At 41.0% G+C, this 23,108-nt stretch overlaps 1 protein-coding gene across 2 annotated transcripts in view; it reads left to right on the forward strand.

Annotated features, from left to right (window-relative positions):
* The window catches only part of gabrg2 (gamma-aminobutyric acid type A receptor subunit gamma2), a 101,316-nt gene that overhangs the window by 65,566 nt on the left and 12,642 nt on the right, over positions 1-23,108 (forward strand). For both annotated transcript variants that reach the window (XM_072445692.1, XM_072445691.1), the window contains exon 7: positions 22,945-23,097. In XM_072445692.1, coding sequence (XP_072301793.1) covers positions 22,945-23,097 — 153 coding nt within the window. The remainder of the gene's footprint in view (positions 1-22,944; positions 23,098-23,108) is intronic.

Here is a 23,108-nt window from a genome sequence, read left to right on the forward strand (position 1 = left end):
TAGTAATTTGTATTTATTTTTTCCACTTCCTGATGCCACTAGGGGTTTCTGCTCTCAAAGTGGCTAATTTGTCTTGGGGATTTGGACTGGCAACCTTCTAGAGCCTGGCTGAATGTGCAACCTTCTTGGTCTAAACAAACACATTGGTATAGTTTGGACTAAATTAGTGACATTATCGTTCTTCTTTTGGCGTTCTTGTTTTTCAGTGTTAGCCAGTGATCAGCCTAGTATTTGCCCATTTATCGCGGCTTGGAAATGACACAAATAGCAAAGTGTGAGATCACAAACTGTTTACAATGCACAAGAGCGTTGTAAACTGTCTGTTGTTCTCTCCTGCTGACGACCAGCTTGTTACTGCGTATTAGTGGTATAAACTTCACCAAGCGTGTTAAAGTTAAAAGCCTTTTCTCTTAAGTATAAAACAAATCAATACCTACATACTGGTATTTAGGACTTTTCTCTGCATTCCCTCTGTGTTGAATGCTAAGGCCATTTAGGCAGTCTGTGAGCTGGTTCATTTCTCTTTCTATCAACTAAACACACTACTGCATCCATCAGTGTACATTCTGATGACAAACCGTGTTCACTTGCACACACCACATCAACATTGTGACTAGACCTAGAACCAAACCTGGACTACAACCAAAAAAGAGGCCTTAGTAAGTATTGTCATGCCGATATAGCGTTGTTTCCACAGGTCCTAAGCACAAGATTGTGTTTAATCTCTGACTGTTGCCTGACATCCAGACTGAAATCTTCTGCACTCAAATGTCCCCGTGTTTGTTTGGATTCAGACGAAGCATTTCTCTGATTGTTTAATCTGCCTCATCGATCACGCCCAAATAAGACCCAGACTACACTATAGTAGTCGTATAGTATAGTGCTCGAGATCAAATTTGCCATATTTTTGGCAGCATTGCAAAGAGAGATATATTAGCCAAAACAATTTAAATGTTAATAAAAGCATGGTGGAATAACCCGATTAACTGTAGGGTCAATATAGCACATTTATAATATAGTACATTTATCACACCGTACTGTCAAAACACTCCTCAATGTGCTATTCACACTACTTTGGTTATACTTTACGACAATATTTGGAGTAATTACCTCATCGACGTGTTTTGGCCGCTAACTTCTGGCCATCTTCAGAGCGGTCACCGGTCTTGGTGGCGTGTCATGGATCAGAGGTTGTTACTTCCTGAGGCGTGGTCAGCCTGACGGATCGTTCTGTCGGTGGATTAAGGAGCTGACCGATATCGTAAAACAGGGCACAGATCAGCCATGGCGACAGCTTCCTCCACTCACACATCTGTGACAAACCACACCAGAAACCACCGCGTGACAGGGGGCGACCAGCGACCAGCCAGGCCCGTCCAGAACCAACGTTGTTTGAGTGTCAGAATTCTTGAATGAACGCTATATTTAGCAATTAGCAGAGTCAACTCTATTGATTTAACATTAGGCTATCTGAAAATGCTGGATTATATTAAATTTAAACCATTTTATTCTATCTTTTCACCACCTGTTTCTTTGGTTGATTTTAGAGTGTTAATTTTTTGTCCACATAAACATCATTTTACAAGAACTGTGCCAAAAAAAAGCCTATCCAATCAACCAAATTAACCCTGGCATGCCTTTTCCTTTGCGATTACCTTCGCGATCCCTTCCGTGAATCCCTGCATGTTTGATATGTCCATTTGCCTGCGTGCCGTCTACTACATCCACGCATGACTTTTTTTACTTTCCCATTTTTTCAAGTGTATTCTTAGAGTGACCTTCGCCGAGCCGCCCTGTGGTCTGTGTGCGGCAGGCTGTGTGATCCGCTTTGAGTGGAGAAAGCCCAGAGACACGTCGCTGGCCCATCGCTTCACGTTCCGGACGCTTCACAGATTTGAACATGAATCCTCTGTTGGGGCCGGTCTGGGAGGCACTGTGGAAGAAAAGGGGGAAATGGTCAATCCAGGCTAAGTTTAATTTACATGCGCACACAATATACTACATATAAACCCTCAAGTAAAGCTCTAAGCCGGAGTATTCCCTTTATAGCTGCCTGAAGTAGCTCTATCTTTAGCGGTTTAGTGCTTCGACAGTGACCTTGGCGTCAATGGGCCAACAGCTTATAACGCAAATAAAATGACCCCACAGGTGAAATAAAGAGCTACTATATTGGACTCACGACGCCGGACATGGAGTCTTAGCGTACGGGATGATTTGTTGTGATCGTGAGCCAAAGTAGTGGTTGTAGTGTATAAAGCATGTAGGCTGCTTGTACGGCATACTGTATCTTGTGTGACAGAAATGTGGATCAATATTTTAGTGTTGTTGCGTGAAAGCTTCCCATCTCAGGAATGCGTAGTACGAAAGCCAGTCTCAATATAGTAGCAGCTGATTTTGCATCCCCATTGATGAAGTGGATGGCCTTTTGTGATATTTTAATATTTATTTTCAATTTAAGATACTTGAAATAATAATAATAATTTGATCTAACTCAGTGGTTCTCCCCTATAATTACAACCGTTGGTGTCCGCGACCCCCAAATACAAAAAATAGACCTACAAAGTGATAAAGTAGAATTACTTTTAATGATTGGTTTGATTTTCAGGGCACAGGCCAGCAAACAGGAAATACTACTGCATTTGAAGGGTGTCGAGCTTATTCAAGACATTTTTTATACTCCCCACATCATCTGGGGACCCTGTGAAATAATTTTGAGACCCCCATGGAAGTCCCAACCCCCAGGTTGTGAACCACTGATCTAACCAACCATTTAAGGCAAGGCAAAGTAAGGTAAGTTTATTTGTAGAGCACAATTCGTACACAAGGCAATTCAATGTGCTTCACACAACAGGAAAAAAACGCATTAAAATCACACAGACATGACAGAAATCACAAAACCATTAATTAGTACGTTGATGTAATTCTTTCATGAGCGGTCAATGGTAGAAAATGTTTCAAATGTTGTCTTTTGGACACTGTTTTAGAAATCAAAACATTTTAACTGCCATTCGAAAGTAATTTTAATGTGAAATTGTTCAAGCAATTAGAATTGCACAAATAAAAGGGATGAGTTGTAAATGAAACTAGCCACGCCCTTGTTTACAAGTCTGACAACATTACAGTTAGGTCATTCCATTCTGACCTATTGAGGTCTGGCCACCTCTCTCCAGGAGCTCATCGGCATTCGACTGGTTTGATGTCTGCCAAGGTCGTATGAGGCTATTGTAGATTGAAGGGAGGTTGTATCTCAGATCCACATTTCTATTTAAAGGAGGCTTTTATTCTTAACTAAAATTGCCTCCCTCATTCTGTATTCGAAGCATCATTTCTCCCTGTTCAACATTTTTAACTCAGCGTCTTCAAACATAGATATGGTTGCATGGTGCTTGATGCTTTTTGTGTGGAAACTAATCAAACAATGCACAAAAGACTGTATCACCGCAGAAGGCACTCAGTTCACAATAATTTAAGTTATAGCTCCTCCCTTTGAGCAGGACCAACGTCACTTCAGGAGAGTATAAAAGCGAGCTGCATTTCCATCAGACTGAAAAAATGTTAGTTTTAGTTTTAATTAGTCCTCATCCTTGTTCATCGGATGTGTCCTTCCAGAATAACTTCTTAAGTCAAGAAAAGAGTTTTAAAAAATCTATATCTCAGAAGGTTATAAGTACAGATGTGTTTAAAGAACCCGTCATGCATGAGATTAAACTTTTGTCTGAATCTCTCACAGCCCACTACTTGGTCCTGCTCCAAAATGAGAAGTAATGTGTATTACTCAAATGTTTGCATATTTAAATTGGTAAGAATTGTATATGTTTTTCATTTACGACTTGTAGAACGAGATCTGTAATATTTGCCAGCGTAATGCCCCGTTTCCGCCAAAAAGCTGGACGAGCGTGTGACATTATTGTTTTGACACCTGGAGGCTTCAGAAATCCCCCGTTGGAATCGTCGCGCCCCAAAACGGTTTAAGGAGCAGAAATCTAAAACAAATCACGTGCAAAGCCTTATGAAACTCAACCAGAATATAAAAAAGATAAAGCTGGGCGCTCGGTTTAATCAAGGGAACTCGGAGGCAAAAACGCAATAAAACCCAAATGCCACGAGGGAGACATTACGTCCCACGTCTTATAAAACACCTGTGAATGCATCGAGAATATTGTACCACATGATTTGAGCTTTCAATACTGAAATTGTTCAGGGGCACAGTTTCGGTCTAATTCCTGATGATAAAATACAACACTCTGGAATATTATGTGAGATGTATAGCTTTATGTTTGTCATTCAGGTTTGTCATTATTTAAGTCGCTGTTTAAGTTGGATGCCCTTCCTGTTGTAAGCAAGCCGGGTAATGGGGGGGTTAAAAGTCTTGACACATGAACAGTTTGTCATCAGGATAAATATATTTAATAGGGTTGAAACATTTTTGAAAACATTTCTAATTGTGAAAGTTTTATTTCTGACAAGCGTTGTGACTAGGTTTGCCTCAGCGTATTTACTTTTCAAACTTTTCAAATAGATAGAAAAAAATATTGTTTCTGTAGTGAATAGTAATGAATTGTATTGTTACTTTGTTTCTACTGTAATTGGGCAGTTATTTTAGAGTTGCCAACACATAATGGCTTAAAACATGGCCATGAGTTCTGTTTGTTGACTTAACATCTGAACAGCCCAAATAGTGAAATTAAATCATCACAAAACTATGTATTTCACTAACATAAATAATTCCTTTTTTAAGATCGTTTTGTCTCACTTGTGAAGTATTACATCAGCACTACTCATGTCCCCAAATCAAATGTCAGTTTTATGAATATAAGGAGATTAAACAGTGATTGTTTTTTGAATTGTCACTATTATTATAGCATGACATGTCCCAGTTACTGGTGTGGGATGATGTGTGGGATAACAGAAGAGCCCTGCCAATATCTGACTGATGGTGCTATAAAAAACACGCCATTTACAGCTGCGCTCAATAACAGGCATCATTTGGAGCAGAGAAAAGATAGTATACTTTTATATATATAGTATTTGTTTCCTTGTCCAATATCACAACATACTGTATATCTTTGCAACGCTACTTTCATCAGGACTTAATTTGTGGACTAGCATCAAATTTGCGCTGCTACTTTGTCCAGATTTGTCCTTGGTTTGTTCTAGATTAATCATTGAAATTCATATATTTTGAATCACTGCAAGATATGCACAGCTTTTAAAAGCAATGTCCTAAACTCTGCGTCATCCCCGCTCGCTGCTGCAGATATTACAGTAAATCAGTAGCAAAAACACTCTTTTTTGGTCCTAACATTTGAACCAAACCTAGATTCAAACTAAAACTGACAAAGGTGCAAAGGCTGCTGTTATTTGTGTAATACAATGTCCTCTGCAGATAACAAATCATTTAAAATTAACCTAAAGAGTCATGCGTTAGATATTTCTATATTTAAAATTGTACTGTACACTATTATGGACTGAAATTTAACATTATTTGCAACGAACTGTTGAATTGTTACTGTTACAAAATATGATGGAATGGAACGATCAAAAACCATGCTATTGCACTTGAAATGTAATCTGTTTTTTATTTGTAATGGACCCATTTAGCTGATGGGATCCATTTAAATAAACAAATCCTCAATATTAAGACTATTACATGTTTTTAATGCCTCAGCGTTCTCTCACATGCTAATGCTCTCGGATATCTTTAACGACCTCTTAATCTTGACTTTAAAAACGATATTGCAATCGTGACAATCGATCACAAAGTTCCGCTGCACAAAAGTCAAGCAGCCTGGTAAGTCTGATTCCCAGCTCGACAAAAGAAACTCTTGCCAGATCCACTTTCCCACCACATTCTGATCCCAGCTCCCACAGAAGAACACTGTCTCTGTGTCCTCGGGCAAGACACTTAACCCGCCTTGCCTCCAGCGGCTGCGTCACTGCTGCGTTTGAGTGAATGTGTTTGAGTGAATGTGTTTGTGTGAATGTGATTGTGTGAATGTGTTTGTGTGAATGTGTTTGTGTGAATGTGATTGTGTGTTTGTGTGAATGTGATTGTGTGAATGTGATTGTGTGAATGTGATTGTGTGAATGTGATTGTGTGTTTGTGTGAATGTGTTTGTGTGAATGTGTTTGTGTGAATGTGATTGTGTGAATGTGATTGTATGAATGTGTTTGTGTGAATGTGATTGTGTGTTTGTGTGAATGTGTTTGTGTGAATGTGTTTGTGTGAATGTGTTTGTGTGAATGTGTTTGTGTGAATGTGTTTGTGTGAATGTGATTGTGTGAATGTGTTTGTGTGAATGTGTTTGTGTGAATGTGTTTGTGTGAATGTGTTTGTGTGAATGTGATTGTGTGTTTGTGTGAATGTGATTGTGTGAATGTGTTTGTGTGAATGTGATTGTGTGTTTGTGTGAATGTAATTGTGTAAATGTGTTTGTGTGAATGTGATTGTGTGTTTGTGTGATTGTGTTTGTGTCGTGAAACGGTAATTGGTCACGTGACGGTATTTTACAGTTTTACTGGTCGAACCATTCACACAAACACATTCACTCCAACACAATCGCACAAACACATTAACTCAAACACATTCACACAAACACAATCACATTCACTCAAACACAATCACACAAACACATTCACACAAACACAATCACTTGAACACATTCACACAAATACATTCACACAAACACAATCACACAAACACATTCACACAAACACATTCACACAAACACATTCACACAAACACAATCACACAAACACATTCACACAAACACATTCACACAAACACAATCACATTCACTCAAACACATTCACACAAACACATTCACTCAAACACAATCACATTCACTCAAACACAATCACACAAACACATTCACTCAAACACAATCACATTCACACAATCACATTCACTCAAACACAATCACACAAACACATTCACACAAACACATTCACACAATCACATTCACTCAAACACATTCACAGAAACACATTCACTCAAACACAATCACATTCACTCAAACACAATCACACAAACACATTCACACAAACACAATCACACAAACACAATCACACAAACACATTCACTCAAACACATTCACACAAACACATTCACTTAAACACAATCACACAAACACATTCACTCAAACACATTCACACAAACACAATCACACAAACACAATCACACAAACACATTCACACAAACACATTCACTCAAACACAATCACATTCACTCAAACACAATCACACAAACACATTCACTCAAACACAATCACATTCATACAATCACATTCACTCAAACACATTCACACAAACACAATCACACAAACACATTCACACAAACACATTCATACAAACACATTCACTTAAACACAATCACACAAACACATTCACTCAAACACATTCACACAAACACATTCACTTAAACACAATCACACAAACACATTCACTCAAACACAATCACACAATCACACAAACACATTCACACAAACACATTCACTCAAACACAATCACATTCACTCAAACACAATCACACAAACACATTCACTCAAACACAATCACATTCACACAATCACATTCACTCAAACACATTCACACAAACACAATCACACAAACACATTCACACAAACACATTCATACAAACACATTCACTTAAACACAATCACACAAACACATTCACTCAAACACATTCATACAAACACATTCACTTAAACACAATCACACAAACACATTCACTCAAACACATTCACACAAACACATTCACTTAAACACAATCACACAAACACATTCACTCAAACACAATCACACAAACACATTCACACAAACACATTCATACAAACACATTCACTTAAACACAATCACACAAACACATTCACTCAAACACATTCACACAAACACATTCACTTAAACACAATCACACAAACACATTCACACAAACACATTCACTTAAACACAATCACACAAACACATTCACTCAAACACATTCACAATCACATCTCACACTCTGTCCTGCCCGATAAAACACTTTGTTTTTCTTCCTTTGCCTTCTGCGTATAAACCCAGAACCACCATTTTGTGTTGTGTCCCACTTTTTCAACCCGACATATTTTCTTTCTCCCTTTTCGCTCCTCTCCTTCCTTGACAGCCTAATGAGCAGCTAATTAACACCTGAAAGCGTGGACTCGTGAAAGGCTGAGGAGAAAGTGTTTGCTCTGGGAAATAAAGCTGTTTTTTCCCCCTCGTCCGCGGGTAACTGCATATTAAACAGCGCCCGTGGTCTGCATAGTAAAGGAGGTGCACTGGTGGGAAAAGGATTACTTCCTGTTGTGTTGTGCGTGTGTTTTCGTATCCCTCTTATTGTCGTCATGGAGATATTTGCCGAGGACGGACCACCGAGGTCTGAGCCGCCGACTGCCGTAAACTAGGGCACGGCAGAATACGTTGAGGGGAAAGTTTGCGAGACTGAAAAGGCGGCTGGTAAATGCAGGTTCCTTCTTTATTTTAAGGCTTTAGAGGTGTGAATAAATAAGCAAAGCACAAATGATTTGCTGTGTGAACTTGCAGAGTGGGTAGCGTTCTTGTGTTTTGTAGGTTTGATTCTGAGAGTACTGCGAGTAGTATTTGTTTTTCTTTACTGTGCAAAGCTTGCATTCGTCATACAACACAAGTGTGAACTGTGAACGAAACTTTGCTCTGTATTTGGAACGAATTTGATCTTAAAGTGTTTTTTAAATGTCCATTGTCCATAATTTAGAAGCGTATTGGAATTAAAATGTGTGGGTGAGGCTGTGCAATTAATCAAATGTATAGAAGTGATTTCAATTATTGCTCTGTTCAGTTACAAAACATGTCGTAATTGAAAATACTATGAATTAACTTCTGCTCAGAAAGATACACGTCCTTGCTCTAATCTGCAAAACATGGAACAAAGGCACAAAAACCGTCACAAAACAGTATCAATAAAATATATTAGGTCTATTCAACAGATTAAGTTTGACAGAAATAATGTCTTGAAATAATCGTGATTCCAAATGAACCGAATAATTGTGATTATAATTCTGGCAAAAATCAAGCAACCTTCTTCTATTTATCTTGTGGAGGATCTGCCAACCGCTTTTCTCCGTGAAGATGCCATTGTTCGCCTGGAATGTACACACAGTACTGAAATAAGCGCATCTATCTCATGGAGTTACAGGTCAGATCTGTGGAGAACCCATTCACAGTAAATATGTTTTCCAGGTATTTTGAGCAATGAAAACAACTTTGATTAAATCATAGTGGGATATATGGTACCTTTAATACCTCAGAACACTCCAGACAAGGCAATGACATCTCCATGGTGACAAGGAGGAGCAGAACCTCGCCAGAAAAGTTACATTGTGCACCTTTATTGTCACATTACCGCTTGGAATCCATAATATCTAGTGATGAAGCCTGCGTAAATTCAGCCTGGAAGACCTAATTCCATCCATCTACGTCAAGGCCACCATGGAAGGACCCCTCTCCCCAGCGCCATCATCGCACTCAAGCGGGCGCCCGCCTGTCCGTCTGTGAGAGTCACAAAGGTGCTGGTACAGCTGGCAGCCCGGTGTAAACGCTCTACTCTTTTCTCACACTTTTTTCACACTTATTGTGCTTTATCTTCTATATTTAGTAAATATTTTTTTCTATTTTACTGTACGATAGGGACACGCGCTAGAATCGTTTTTAATTCAACTGTTTTTGACTTTTTTCGGCTGAATATTGAGTGTTTTTCGTCCTGTCGTCGTGATGTACGCTAGCTCTGAGCTAGCCCCCGGCCCCCCCGCACCCTCCGGCCGGCACCGGTGCGTGTTTACACAAAGGAAGAACTCATGAAACTGCGGAGTATCGTCGTCTTAGCCGGAGATCGTCACGTTATCCCGGCGGACATCCTAAGGAAAACGCAAAGTTTGACATGGTCTATAAGAGATCTTCTACTGAAAGTGTTTTTCAAACTTCCTATAAGTGATCTGTTCTTTTCTTCTGTATCTACCTCTGTATCTACCTGCGTTGCATCAATGAAATTTCCCCATGTGGGACAATAAAGGAATATCTTATCTTATCTTATCTTATCCCTCACTTCACCATGGACTCTCCCAGGTTTCTGCGCTTATCCCAAAGAGGTTATGCAGTTTTTCCCGGCCAAAGAAGGAGGGTGAAAGGTCAGGGGGCGTCTGCACCATGGCCCTCGCACCTGTTCCTCATCCCCAATCAACGCTCTCAAGTGACTCCTCCCCACTCCAATCAGTGCCCAGGCGGTCGCATTTAAGCCCTCAGGCAGATGGCTCGGCCACTCAAACCGTACTGCGACCCCTCTCCTCCGCTACATTCCCCTCATCCTCTACCTTCTCTTAACATCTACCACCACCAGTCTCCAGGCTCCGGGAGGAGACATCTAATACAAATAGATCATGGAGTGCCCATGATTGCAACGTCTTCCGCCGGGGTCTGAGCGCCAAATAACTCACGAATAAAGCTTGCTAAACAGTCCATTCTCGTGGTCTCTTTGTCTCTCCAGGGTGAAATGTTTTATTGCATTCTGATTTCTGGACCGATCTGGATTATTTAAATGAAAACGCAAACCACACAATCTGATGTGAGTAATCTGAGGAGCAACGATCAAAGAAGGAAATCAGATGTTTCAGCCGTTTGCATATCATTTTATAATAATCATATCGCTCCAAACATCTAATCTGATTTTGAGTGCGCACGTAAACCACAGCCACAGAAGTCGGTCAGTGGCTGTTGTGTTTTGGAAGTTGTTGCCCCTCATTTCGAGCAGTTTCACCTGGGCTCCTGGGATTTGACTTTTCAATAGTAATGTGTCCATGTCCTCGGCACGTAGGCTCCTGGCATGTGCGGTTTTCAAGGTAATTAACTACCAGGAATAATAAGAACACTGTGTTTTTCGCCGCTCAACACGTTGCTCAAATCGTTCATTTAGCAAGTCCATATTTCACACGCTGTGATGAATTAAGTGCAACTGGAAATCATTTATACCCAATCCAACCCGTAAATATATAAAGAGTAAGAAAAAACATGCCAAAATCAAAAGTAAGGACAACTTTAGCTTAGATTGTCACCTTTATTTGAACTGGATTAAGAATCAACCTGTAATTTAAAATGTATACTGAGTCGGGCCTATACATCATCGTAATAATTCATGATTTTTTTTCCTTTTTGTGGTAATATATTCTCGATTAATTAAACAGATGAATGGACATGGTGAACTGAGAGCAAGCATCGTTTCATTGAGTCAGGTTAATTATATTTTAAATGCTTAAAGCCGCGGCCTTCAGTCATACAGTCTGTGACGGACTCAGCCCAACGGGTTCTATATTTAATGTATTCATTCATGGGGGACCAGCGTTTTTACATAAGCGCATATTGTGTAACTATGATAACTCTATCATTTTTATGCATGACTTGCTCTTGTTTTGGCGTTGGAGGCATGTGGTATTCATACATTTCCATTTTCAGTCTTGTCTTGTCTTGGATTTGCAGAAGTCCCAAGGCGTTTTTTTCACCTGGTGTATTAACCTTGAGAAGAAAAAAGAGCAGCCGTATTTAGTGGATTCTTGAGTTTAATGACGTCAGACTGTCAGTTGTTCTCATAGATTGGAAATGTCCCCCAAAAAAAATCCCAAAATGTTGGATTTGGTTGTTTTTTTGTAGTAATTAGGCCCTTAAATCCTCCATTACAGTAAAAATCTGCATGTTATCAACAGTGAGTTTATAAGTATAATGATACATTGATACTCGAACTCCATCTGAAGCTCTGTTACTCAAGTCAGTCTTTAATAGCGCTCAGCGGGCGAGCTAAAAATCCATGTGACGTCACCGTGCCAACAGCGCGTATCCGGAAATCAGACAATGGAAACTGCGAGGCTATCAATTCCCATTGAAAACATGTCATGAAGTGACGGTCCAAACTGATTATTACGACCCAGAATCGACTCATTTGTTCCAGAAAGTTGGTTAGCATCAAACACTGCTGCTATGGAACGTGTAAGAGTGATTCTCGCTACGCCGATAGACCTGAAATGGCGGACGTTTGGTTCATAACTTTCCTGAAGCCGACGACGAAAAGGGACAAATGTCACTTGTGGATATGGCGTGTGGCAGACCAAAAGAACATTTCCACGTTGGGAAAGTTATGAGGAGCAAAACACTTTGTAGGTGGACATGGACCAACAGCTGACCACCCAAATCCTATCCTGCAACGAACAGGTGACTTAGAGTAATAAACATGACGATAAATAAGTGTCCAGCCAATTTAGACCCGGAGAGCGCGGCGGAGAGCGCGGCGGAGAGCGCGGCGGAGAGCGCGGCGGAGAGCGCGGCGGAGAGCGCGGCGGAGAGCGCGGCGGAGGCGACGCGTTCTGCCCGTGAAAGTGAGCAAACCCCGGGGACGCAGGTTGTGACGCACCGCTGCCTGCGCTGGAGCCCCGGATATAAGTTTATCGTGTTCCGCGCACACTGTAGAATTAACAGTTTTATTCAGTAAACCCTGACAAATGCCATGTCGTAATGTTCAAAAATGTGACATGTTGTGAACCGAGGAGAGAGAAGAGTCTAGATGAAGACGCTGAAAAAGCCTGGACGTATCTTTCTACAAGTTCAGCCTTCTTTCCGCTAATACGACGTCTTCTGCACCGCAAACATCGCTTTAACTAGTTCAGAATGGTGCTCTACTTTATGCGGTTTCAGCTTCGCTCCTGGGACGTCATCTTCCGTCACTTTGATTGAAATTAGCTGTCGTAGTCGCTGTTGTTCTGCCATTTTCCCATGTTATTTCCCTGACGGCCTGAGCACGCTTGAATGTCATACGGGACATTTGTAGTGCTCATTAATATTCTGACGTCACGCCCGCACAGCACTATTTAATTGGAACTAGGGTTTGATATGGGGAAAGTAAATCTTTTTTTTCCCCGTCAAGTATTGCAATTATGTATAAATTCGTCCCACTTTAAACACATCCGGGAGAATTGGCATGAAGACTGAAAAATGCAAACTAATCAAAGAGTCACGTATATTTCAGAACGTGTTTGTAACTATTTAAACTTCAGGGTTTTCAGTTTTTATAGCAGAATAAGACAGGACGATTAGTCTGATTGTGACTGATCTGGCAGAATCTTGTTGGATGAGTTGATTTGCGCTGTAAAACATGATAGTCACAAGCTAAGTAGCATTAGCCACCCTCGGTGTTACGTTACCGCAAAGTATCAATAGAACGTGGTCATCTGAAACCCGGTCATTTTCCTGCCGTTTGCGCGATTTCCTGTCGGCCAGCGGTCAAACGATGGCCGCCCTGCCGTCTGCTCCCGCCGCAGGCCTCGATCTGAGATGACAGAGATGTGTCACAATGTGTCACCGCTCCAGCCACGTTAGTACTATTGTCCATCCATTCACGTGGCGTTATCGTAGGAGGTCTCACTGTCCCGACCTGCACACAAAGTCTGTGTCAGCACCAGGGTTCCCAAACAGCTGTAGGCACAAGGTGTATTTAGTAAAGGACAATGTAGCGTTTGTCACAAGCTGTTTTATTCTTGTGTTATTAAAGTATTTTACTGACACTAGAGGCTTAAATGTCAATAGTTAGTTATATAATGCACCTTTAATGCAAACTTTTCTGAATACTTGAGTTGGAATTACTGTATATACATAGATATTAGGCGTGCAGAAACGTAATACAGCGATTCAGTTGGATAATTGGATAATAAGGAAATATGATAGATTTATTTGGCAGTATTTGCTATTAAATTGATATATAATGACTAGAAACCCCAGTGCATGATAAAGAGGGAACCAGAACTGGAGAATCATATTTTTCATAATGCACTTTCCTTTCGTGAACTCTCTGTCTGACATTTGCCTTTTTGTTTCACCTGTTCACCGGACGATACGTAACATCAGCAAAGTAAAAGGCGACTAGAACTTTGGGCTTATATAACTGTGACAATCACATCTCGGAAAAGTGTGAATAAGAAATAATGAATCCATTTTTAGACAAGGTGAGCCGGGGCTTAGATAAGCAGAGAAATAGGCGAGAAGAACGGATCGAAGACGTTGCTGTGCTGCTGGGTTATATTAAGAATGTTTATTTTTATGTCCACAGTGGGTTGAAGAAGTGACAGAATCCTGCAAGAAAAGAAAAAAAACACACAAATTCTCCGTTTCTCTAATACACTCGGACTGGAACAAAGACAAGCATTTTGTGCATTTTGTCTCTCAACCTGAGATATTAATGTTTCTTTGAGGAGCATGATCGTCATTCCTGTCAAAGTTAACACGACGTTAACAACAAGGCAATCACTCGCAAGTAGACGGGGCACGGTGGAGGTTGCCACGGTTACTCACCATGACGATGGCTTGACTGTTTTAGCGTGACGTTGCGTCTTTCTCCCACATCCAAACAGGAATGACGGCATAGCTACTGTGCGGCATCCGAAAAACACATTTAGTTTAAAGGTGAGAACAGTTTAGTCCAGCTTTTTACGGAGGGTAAGTTCTTTAAGGATATGGTAAGATAACAAAATGCATCATCTAACAGCATAATGTAAATTGAATGGAAATAATTAATTTTGATTTAGTTAAAATGCTAAATTATCATTCTAAAAGTTGTCCAAACATCCTGACCTTACTCTCGAGACGGATGAGTCAGTCCTGTTTTTTTCCAGTTGGATCATCACTGAGTAAAAAAGCAACAACAAAAACGTGACAGAATTTAACCAAGCGTTGGACTGTTGGATAGACAGTCGTGAGACAGGTTAGTTTTACCCTTCTGATGCTGTGCTGTTGCTATAGTAATCCAGGTAGCAATAAAAAGTCAATGTGGAGAAGGCTTTCACTTGGACCTTAGTTTATCAAACAGCTTCCTGCCATGTTGCAGACAGCGCCGAGCTCAGATTTCTCCGCCGAACCTGTTGATCCGACAATTTCCCGGTCATTAGTAAAACCCTCCTGCACAACGATGCCTCCTGTTGCCCCTGACACTGACGACTGCCGGGAGAAGACGACTGTCAGCAGGGCCTGTCTACCCCTCGTCCGACCGACACATGCCTGCGGTCTCTCTGTACTCCCGCGTCCACTCGCTCCAATTTACACCGCTCTGCCGACAATGACTCTCGACTGACAGGGTGTTTCTTCCTTTGGTCAGCAATCTCAATACACTATGTTTCGTTCACGGGCTTTACCCCCCGGGCTATTCTGCCGGAATGTACAGCCACGTCCGGGGATTGGCGTTCTTCGCGGGAGCTGTCGCGCGCACAAAGGCTATTTCAGTGCTGCTGCGGGTAATGGCGCATCCGTCTCATGCTTATAATGCAAAATAATAAAAAGGAATTGGTGTTGGAATACAAAAATAGGTTAGAATAGGTCGATGGGAATGTGAATTGGCCGCTTGGACTTTGGAAGGGCCATTTTAATGTTGGAAAAGTAGCTACCGTTTATAACAACAAGGCCCTGCTTTGGATTCCTGGGACGTTTTAAGTTGAGTTTGCATGTTCTCGTTGCGTTTGACTGACTTTTTCTGATTCATCGTTCAACTTAAATTCATATTAGTTGACTTATTATTTCGTTGAGATTATACAGATTTATATTGGACAGACAGACAGCAAAAAGGAGAGCGAAAACAAGAGTAAGTTATCCAAAGATTGATTTTGACAGTGAATCGTGAGTATAATCTGCGTTTTGATGTAAAAATACACAACTTCCTATTATGTTTAAGTACAAATTGTTGTTTTTGCATGCACTTTTTTGCAGTTGTGGTCTTGTCGGTGCAGTTTGTGGCAGACACAAGGTCAGAGATGCTGAAATGTGTGAAATGAGCCTTTGTCTTTAGTCAACGGCGTGTTTCTTTAATCGACTACCGCTCGATCGTGGAGTGAGTGTCTTTGTTTTGCAATGTCACAAATTAAATGTTTGCATTTGTAGCATCAATAGCAAATCCCCAATTTCTGTGGCAGTCTCTGTGCTGCAGTAATAAACATCCCACTTGTCCATATTGCCGAGTGTTACAAAGTCATCGTTGTTGTAATGCAGATAATATTCCGGTTGAGGAATTATCGTTTATTCTTCTCTTGTTCTCTGTTGTGCATGTTTTATTTTTTTTTTGGTTGCCACTGACATTAAAGCCAAGCTGTTTCCTGACGAATGATCATCTGTGCCGGGCTTTTATTGCTTTCCGAAGATTACATCAGCTCATAGTACTGTAAATCACTTTTGCCACAGAGATGTGTGAACGTAATAAAAATACTTGAAACCATATCTTTGTACAAATGTTACTTTTAAGTTGGTGTCTTTGGGACCATTTGTCACTCCTGACACTTAAATCACTTAAATGCATTTATCATTATGTTATCGTGTTTAATGGCAGTCCTATTTGCTGCAGAAATGTTTTACAATGAGAAACAATCGCACAGAGGCCTTGGAAGGCACTTTCAGCACCAACCAAGGTGAAAGAAGTTTGCCTTATAAGCACGTATCAGGCCAATAACATGTTTAAATATAACCAGAAATAACTTTAAGCATTTGAATCACAGGATTTTTTCAGGAAGCTTTGACATCTGTTAATCTTGCCACGGTTTGATGTTGTTGATGATGATTGTTTTATGTGTTTATTATGTCTCTAGTGTTCTAAGCAGCTACAGGTTTAGACGCATTATTTTTATTCATTATTTTTTTTTAATTTCAACGACAAAAATGAACATAACAATACAGTCACACAACTAAGCTAAAATATAACCCACTTTCACCAACTATTTACACACACAAAAACACAACTATAAAAAAAACTGCCCAAATATCATTGATACATCATACATCAGACTAACACATGCATGTCTTTGGATTGCAGTCTTTGCGATTTTCTAATTGCGATCGTTCAAATTGTGACATGTCTCGCAGCTCTACACTAAACTGACACTATACTCGCATGTACAGTATGTAGACAGGCTGACCATTGTTAACCGTGACATTCGACAATAGCTGCTGCCGATGCTGTGACCCAGTTAACAAACCATCACGATTCCTTGTCAGATTTGCTGGAATCCTTCAGCTCGTTTCGTTTTCTGCCTCTGACTTGGCAAAAAAGGTCAACTGTGCATTTGTGTGACCGGTGTGTTCTGCGTTGTGTAATCTTTATGGTTGTGGTGCGTAGAGTAGCCACGGGACACAGTTCAACTTTTGGAGGCGCTCTCCGTTTATTCTGGTCGCCATAAAAACGGCGAAAATGATCATGTGCCACTACACCGCAGGTCCAGCCCAAACTCTTCCTCACACGGAGTTATCAAAAGGGCATAAACATACCTGATCGACATAAAAACAGCGAAAATGATCATGTGCCACTAAACCGCAGGTCCAGCCCAAACTACAAAGGAGATGACAATGTTCACATCAATATATAACACATCGGTGCAACATCAGAGCTTAATATTAACTTCAATAAACCTACAATATGATAACAGTGACAAATAAAGACTAAATAATAACAAAAGGACACTAAAAACAAGAATTTCAAGGGATGACTGACCTCTTCCCAACACGGGATTAGCAAAAGGGAAGAGGAAGTCACGACCCACTTGCCCACTTTTTACAGACTGACAGACTGAATACCCAACCGCAGTAGTTACAGTTACTCTGTACTTTACAATGGTCCTGCAGGTTGTGAGCGTGGCACGGTTGTGGTCTCGCCGACACATCCTCGCCTGAGTGTGCTGACAGATGGGAAGGGGTGACTAAGGGTGCCTGGAGGACTTCTGCTGTGAGAGGTGGCTTTGATATGAGGACCACGGTCTTTGGAGAAATCACGGCGACTCTTTGATCGCGCACAGCCGGGCCGTCACGTGCGTGCGTTTGAAGTCGCTGCTCCCTTCTGCGCTGGAAAGGTGGAGTCAGCGCTTCCTCGTATGTTAATTTGTCGGCTTTGATGCTGGCGGCGGCGTTACACAATGTAGAGCAGTGTTAAACTATGATGAAAATGTAAAAGTGTTTGTCCAATGTAGGGATGTCACAACAATGTTAGAGTCACGATTTAATGATTATTCAAGATTAACGAGACGGTGAAAACTGCGAAATCTTAATTTTCGGTCATTCCTGTGGTCTAACATGTTATTCTTCTTCAAGTTTGTGATCGGCTTTCCTGAACTGAACTTTCTGAAAGGCAAAAATAAAGTTAAATGTGGCAAAAACAGTCAGATAAATACATATTATTCACATTTAAGTTATTTTTGGGGCCAAAGATTGAACTAAAAAGACTTAATTTTGCCTCTAAAATGGTCACGATTATTATTTTTGTGCTTACGATTATTTTGTGGCCCGAATAATGAGGTTTATCGATCAACCTAATCATTTTGACATCTCTAGTCCAATGTTCAATTTAATATCCTGCACAAATAAGTAGTCTACACAAATAAGTAGTCTGCATGTTGGGACTTTACCACAATCGAGTTTTAGCCCAAAAATGACAAAAATGCAGTTTTACCCCTATCTCTATATAATGTGCTTATAGAATGATGCTATGTTAAACTATATATAGAGAATGTCCTAATAGCCTTTTGCCTTTCTAATAAAAAAAATCAAAACATACATTAAAAACTATTGCCTGGAGATTCATAAAATGCAAGAGTGAACCTCAGAAACTTTCTAGGCGCAGTCAGGGGGGAGAAGGGTGTCCGGTTTGGGGACCAGGATCTCATCAAACCGGGACCTGCAGCATGCACTGGGACGGTTTGCAGCCGAGTGTGAAGCGGCTGGGATGAGAATCAGCACCTCCAAATCCGAGGCCATGGTTCTCGACCGGGAAAAGGTGGCTTGCCCTCTTCAGGTGGGTGGGGTGTCCTTGCCCCAAGTGGAGGAGTTCAAGTATCTCGGGGTCTTGTTCACGAGTGAGGGAAGGATGGAGCGTGAGATCGACAGGCGGACCGTTGTGGTGAAGGGGGAGCTGAGTCCAAAGACAAAGCTTTTGATTTACCTGTCACCTATGGTCATGAGCTTTGGGTAGTGACCGAAAGGACAAGATCGCGGCTACAAGCGGTCGAAATGAGTTTCCTCCGCCGGGTGGCTGGGCGCTCCCTTAGAGAAAGGGTGAGGTGTTTTGGGCATGTCCCACCGGGAATAGGCCCCGTGGAAAACTCAGGACAAGGGGACTATGTCCCTTGGCTGGCCTGGGAGCGCCTCAGGATCCCCCCAGAGGAGCTGGAAGAAGTGTCTGGGGAGAGGGAAGTCTGGGAGTCCCTGCTTAGACTGCTGCCCCCGCGACCTGGCCCGGATAAGAAGATGGATGGATTATTTATGGATTAAAATCCTCTTGATCTCTACCTTTGACGTCACAAATCTGGGAAAACCAAGTGTTTTTGTCCAAGAAGGTGCAAAGGACAAGACAGCTTCGGAAACAGAAATGATCAAACAAGTGAGAATTAAGCAAGATACAACTCCAAGTATGTTTTTAGAATGGTTGAAAGCTAAAAGTTTACAAATAAATGTTAACAATGGAAAGGAACTTTTTTCATAAGTTAAATCATTTACTTTGATATAATTTTAGAAGTTAAAGTTTCCCAAAACTGCGTGTGAATCAGTTTGGAGTTTATATCAGTAAAGTATGTATCAGTCTTGCAGTGAAATTTCCCCATGTGGGACAATAAAGGAATATCTTATCTTTCTTGGCTCTGAGCTTATTATATTGGCACTGCACTTATGAACCGCATTTGCACAAAGTAATTTCACTGTGCAGTACCCAAACTAGAACTCACCAATCTTTGCTAAATCCATATTTCTCGAGCAAAGTTTTATAATAGACCCCACCAGCTACTTTTGGGATGGTGGTATGTACTGTGCCTTCTACCTACACACGCCTCGCTCCTGCTGGTGGTGGGAAAAACCATTATCATTAAGCGCCTGAGTAAATGCGAGCGCGGCTTAGTGCTGCTGACCATGCTGGATTCAGTGTATTAGCCTCGTCCTCTCTGCGCTGCCCGGGGTCCGCGTGTGGGGCCCCTGCTAATGCGATGTTAATAAAAACTAAATAGTGAACTACGCGTTACCCCGGAGAGTGGCCTTCATATGTCTACAGCGCTCTGACAAAATGAAGTAGTAATATGTGGGGCGGACTGTATCAGCAGAAGCATGTGAAGAGCTGCGTCGATGGGGCAGCTGGGGTTTAACGTGGGTTTATTTAATGACGCGGTAATGACTGGGAGGACAGACTAATATCCTAAAGATGTATATCATATTATGGCATATCACGTCGAAAAATAGAGTAATGGATTGCTATGGCAGCTATGCAAACAGTGGGAGTGTTAAGTAGTGCATTTCGGTAGATGCACGGTGAACGGCGGTTAGCGCTGTTGCCTCCCGAGAAGGAGATCATGGGTTCGATTCCCGGACCAGACCAACATCACATGATCTCTCTGGGTGGAGTCTGCATGTTCTCCCCGTGTTACCGTGGGTTCTCTCCAGGTTCTCCGGCTCCTCCCACCGTCCAAAGACATGTATGTGTGAGGTAAAAGGTGTTGGAAATTAGCATATTCTGCTATAACACTTAAAACATTTCATCTGGTTCGTTCAATGTGAATTCTATGTCCATATTAAGATGTTTTGTCCGTTTATTTGTAAAAAGAAGAAATTAAACTTTGAATTTTAAACCATAATAGGCTTGTGGTTTTACTAGTGATGGGAAGAAGTCACGATGTCAAATTTTACTGTTGCAATTAATATGAGAAGAAACACCACAGTATAGCGATCATTCACGGTTATTAGTCTTTCATTCTACTACATTACTCATCTAATACTATGTGAAACATCTTTATGAAATCAAAAGTAAAGTTATTGTGATGTAAACAGCCACATACAAATCAGTGTGCATTTAGGGTCCAGATGGAATACAAGTTATAGAATTTTGCTTCTAAAATAGTCACCATTATTGTTTTTTAGTTCTTATGATTATATTGTGATGGAAATAATCACGATTATCGATTAACCAAATAATCTTCACTAAATCCATTGCATTCTTCTTCCTCTGTGTCACTTCTAAACAACTCCACAAACTCCGGAGGTAGAGGAAGTGCTGAATCTTCTTCTGCGTCGCTTAGAGCCTAGAGCGCCCTCTTGTGGCTGTCAGTGTGAAAATAATTAATAAGTATAAGACGCAACCCGCCCAAACATGAAAAAAGGTGCGATTTATAGTCAAATATAGCAAATCTCTAAAAATCAGCGTTACAGTCAACTTTAATTCGTCCAAATCTTGATGACAATTCTCATGTGTCGCGGATTTTGTCTCGTTCCATCCCTATAATAGACACTTTGTATAGGAGCGTATATCGTATTTTAACACCATAAACATGTAATTTGTCCTTTGAAAATGTCCTTTGAATCCTTTGAATGTGGTAACAAACAGGGTGCACTGTTTTGCAAATGAAAAATGAGAAATGCCTCCTGTTTTTGATTGCCTCGTTTGGAAAAGTAGGCTATTCTGTTTCCCCCTCCACGATGAACCGGCCCATAGGTACAGCCGCTACAAAAGGCTAATGTTCTGGCACGCTTCTCGGCTTTGGCAGACGCACTGCCGACCATGTCCCCCGTCTGAGCTGCTTTACACGCCTGTCTCACCATTTAGTTCTGGATTAGGTGATGCATTTTGAACACACGTGTGACTTGCTGCTTCGCTTGCATTTTATTAAAAACCAGGCCGACAGCTGATCTTTATTCACCGCTGTAGAGTTTGAGCCGGGTTTGAATGGAAGTTAAGCCGCAACATCTGCTCTGGTCGGACAAGTCCACGCCGCTGTCAGGAGCTCTGTGGTTTTTTTTTATTTCTTTTTTGTCTGAGCGAGTCGATCATTTCTGCGCCTTTCAGGTTTAATCTTCCGTCGGGATGCTTTTGGCAGACACACTCCTTGAATTGTTTGTTTGTCAGCGTCGCATATTGATCTTACGCTAATTAACATTTACTTATGATGTTGGCAGCTAACCTTACAATACCTCACTGTAATATGATTATGCATTTAGTACACACTTAAGTAGCTCTATTTGTCACCTGAATGGATGGCAGGTGTTGGAATGGACGCTGGTGAGAAATGTAAAGGGCGATGCCATTCTTTCTTACGCTGTAATTTGCTTTGTCCGCGCACGTTTAGCAAATACTCCTTTAAACACGCCTTTAAACGCTCATCTCATGTTTATAAAAAAAAAAAATAATCATAATAATTAAAAAAATGATTCTATGTCGTCACTTTTAAGGAACATTTTTGTATTTTTAATTTGTTAATTGTTTTATGGTTAGAGGCCTGTTGTACATGGTGAAAGTCAGGACAGCGTCATAAGGTTTTGGTTGAGTTTAGGGTCTTGTTGTAGTCTTCTGGTTTAAATTAGAGCCTGGTTTGGAGATGCTGGTTAAAGTTGTGTCCAGGATGAGGGTGGGTCTTATGGATTTACTTTCAGAACTATCTTTTATAAGAGGGAAAACATAGACATAGAGCCCTTTTTTCCTCAAAAACATTGAGCTGTCGGAACATGCGCTTCCAACTAATTAGGCATCATCCATTCCATCTGTTTGCACTTTGTAAAACTAGCCCGTAGTTATGCTAATTTCAGTTTATTTACTTGTTACTTGTGAACTCCAACTGATGTTTGGGAATCATATGCTATTGACTATTAATAGGCCAAAGGTCACACTCAAACAAAAAAGAGAAATAAATGTTCTAGAACTATTGCTGAATAAAAATACAGGATTTGGTTTGTTTTTCTAGATGTATTGATTATCTTTTATTTGTTTGGCTGCTGGATGACGTAGAGGTTAGGTTGCTACACACATGCACACCCTCAATAGTGCACGATTAAGTCTTGGCTCCGACGATTCCAAATGCCTCTCCTCACCACGTCTCATATTGCAGTGACCAATCCAATCCAATACTGTGTTCCGTCTCTCTCCAGGCGACTACGTGGTGCTGACCGTCTTCTTCGACTTGAGCAGGAGGATGGGCTACTTCACCATCCAGACCTACATCCCCTGCACCCTCATCGTGGTGCTGTCCTGGGTCTCCTTCTGGATCAACAAGGACGCCGTACCTGCGCGAACATCACTAGGTAACAGCCAG

Source organism: Eucyclogobius newberryi, unplaced genomic scaffold (assembly GCF_026437365.1).
Source record: "Eucyclogobius newberryi isolate DKJ021-1_F unplaced genomic scaffold, fEucNew1.0.hap1 SCAF_15, whole genome shotgun sequence".
Lineage (NCBI taxonomy): Eukaryota > Metazoa > Chordata > Actinopteri > Gobiiformes > Gobiidae > Eucyclogobius > Eucyclogobius newberryi.